The sequence below is a fragment of the Augochlora pura genome, unplaced genomic scaffold (assembly GCF_028453695.1).
Source record: "Augochlora pura isolate Apur16 unplaced genomic scaffold, APUR_v2.2.1 APUR_unplaced_3055, whole genome shotgun sequence".
In the NCBI taxonomy this organism is placed as follows: Eukaryota; Metazoa; Arthropoda; class Insecta; order Hymenoptera; family Halictidae; genus Augochlora; species Augochlora pura.
In genome coordinates, this window is record NW_027583271.1 from 1 (window position 1) to 2,589 (window position 2,589).

General features: G+C 35.1%; 2 protein-coding genes across 2 annotated transcripts; one reads left to right on the forward strand and one right to left on the reverse strand.

Moving 5' to 3' along the window:
- Window positions 1–6: 6 nt before the first annotated feature.
- On the forward strand, window positions 7–1,440 carry Mfap1 (Microfibril-associated protein 1). Its single transcript, XM_078195451.1, has 3 exons — window positions 7–560; window positions 637–806; window positions 889–1,440. Exons 1-3 carry the CDS (start codon window positions 36–38, stop codon window positions 1,322–1,324), a joined length of 1,131 nt encoding a protein of 376 aa, XP_078051577.1. The 5' UTR covers window positions 7–35; the 3' UTR covers window positions 1,325–1,440.
- Window positions 1,395–2,003, reverse strand: LOC144477713 (endoribonuclease Dcr-2-like; the record flags this gene model as incomplete). Its single annotated transcript, XM_078195452.1, has 3 exons — window positions 1,395–1,557; window positions 1,687–1,762; window positions 1,832–2,003. Coding segments are annotated over 3 exons (411 nt in total), but the record flags the coding sequence as incomplete, so codon positions are not given.
- Window positions 2,004–2,589: the final 586 nt, after the last annotated feature.

Consider the following 2,589-nt stretch of genomic DNA (forward strand, 5'->3'; position numbering starts at 1 on the left):
GAGCGCATAAACATTATGAGGAAAGTGAAATATCTATGGATACTCCTGCACAGTCGCAAGTTAGGATACGTGATGAGGATGACCCACGTATAAGGAGATTAATACGCTTGGAAAGACAAAAAGAATCTAATACAGAAACATGTACAGAAAGACACAGACATATCTATGAACCAGAATTGATCGAAGTTGAACCTGAAAGAACTCGTGAAAGAATCAAACTGGAGAGTTCAGATTCATCAGAAGATGAGGAGTTATCAGATTCTGAAATTGAAAGAAGACGCGAAGCATTAAAACAGCGGGTCTTATCTAAAAAGGAAAACGAAGAAGAACTAATTCATGGTGAGGAAGATGAACGATCCGGTGATAGTTCGGATGAGAGTTCAGAATATGAAGAGTATACTGATTCTGAGGAAGAAACTGGACCAAGACTGAAGCCTGTTTTCGTACGTAAAAAAGATAGAATTACGGTGATGGAGAAAGAAAAGGAGGCAATGAAACAAAAACAGGCAGAAATCGAGGCCAAGAAAATGGTAGAAGAACGAAAACGGCAGACTCTAAGAGTAAATATACTTCTTCAAGTGCACAGATTATTATTTCTATAGACATTTCTTTATAATAATATGGTTTACTTTTTAGATGGTGGAAGAAGCGATAAGGAAAGAAACGCAGGTCGGTAAAAACAACAATGAACAGGAAGGTAGACTTGAAGATGTATGTACAGACGATGAAAACGATGAGGTTGAATACGAAGCTTGGAAATTGAGAGAGCTAAAGAGGATTAAACGCGATCGAGAAGAAAGAGAACAGTACGTATTATTTACGTGTGTAAAGTGTTGTTGCTTTTGTATCTACTTTTGTTTCTATTTTGTACAATGATTTCATTTGCAGGCTCGAAAAGGAACGTCTCGAGATAGAACGTATACGGAATATGACGGAAGAAGAACGAAGACAAGAGGCTCGCCTAAATCCAAAAGTTATTACCAATAAGGCTGCTAAAGGAAAATATAAGTTCTTACAGAAATATTACCATCGTGGAGCCTTCTACTTAGACAAAGAGGATAACATATTCAAACGCGACTTCTCTGGTGCAACATTGGAAGATCACTTTGACAAAACAATTTTGCCAAAAGTTATGCAAGTGAAGAATTTTGGTCGTAGCGGTAGAACCAAATATACTCACTTGGTTGATCAAGACACTACTCAGTTTGATTCACCATGGATCTCGGAAACAGCACAAAATCTGAAATTTCATAATAACCAAGCAGCAGGAATGAAGCAAATATTTGATCGACCATCATTAAAAAAGCGAAAAAGTGAAAACTAATGATAAATATGGTAACAGTTTATATATTTCACGTAAAATATTAAAGTCTATAATTTCTCCAGAATTGCAATTAGGTTTTTGTATGTAATAAATATTTTAAAGTTTGTTTCACTGCAGCATGATTGGCTTCTTTCTTGTTTATATCAAACCCATGGATAAGCTTAATTTGACCAGCTATAATTACTTTTAATGGCACCATGACAGAACTTGCACCATCAATAAAAACTGTAGATCTGAAAAAATAAATATCCATATATTTATAACGATGATGTATCTTGATAATATGTTGCAAATAAATTTTTAATCTCAATAAAATTGAAATATCTTGTATAATAAAGTACTAAAGTATATGCAACACGTACAAAAATTGTGGTCTCGCACCCCCAGTTTCATATAATACGCGGACCGGTTGTTTGGCAATGTTTTGACTAAATTCATCTAAAAAGAGAAAGGTAATATTTAAAACATGTGTTTCCATTATAGACTTTTTTTTAAAAAAAAGCTTACCAATTTCCTTATGCATGAGAGAATAAAGTATTTCCCAAACTTTTTTTAGGTTTTTCTCACAATCAAGATATATTGCTCCTATCGCAGATTCAAATAAATCTCCTAAAACTTTCGGCACATCTACAGATTCAACCATTTTACATTCATCTTCTTCCAGTAAAATCCATAAAAGCTGTACAAATAAATTAACGAAAATATTCTTAATTTATTGTGATTTCAACAACTTTACGTTCAAGAGTTTTTATGTTTAGTAAAGTAAAATACAGTACCTCATCGTTTATGTTCCGTCCTACAACGGAATTGTGCTTTTATAGTCTTATTCAAATTTCTCAGTATTCTGATTTCTGTAGTTTATCCGCAAGTATTCTGGATTCTGTATTTTATCTGCAAGCATTCTGTATTCTTAGACCATCGAAGTTAGTCTTGTGGCGACCCTGATTTCAACGGTTGCCAGGTCAACGCACTGCGAAGGAGTTTTTGTACGCCGCTGCTAGGCTCCGTCTAGCGCGGTATGTTTAGGTGCGCACAAGGACACAAAAAAAGGTTCCTTGTGTTAGGACGCCCGATGACACATTGTATTTGTATAATCGGTTTAACGACCTATATATAAGCAATGTACAGTCATTGTCCTCTCTTATTACTTCTGTCTTTTATCGAGTTCGACTTCGCGTCACTGTAGCGATCCATTTTATACTTTATACGCAATAAAGGGAAACAGCTGTTCATCTTTAATTAGACGGACAGCGGAACTAAACCAC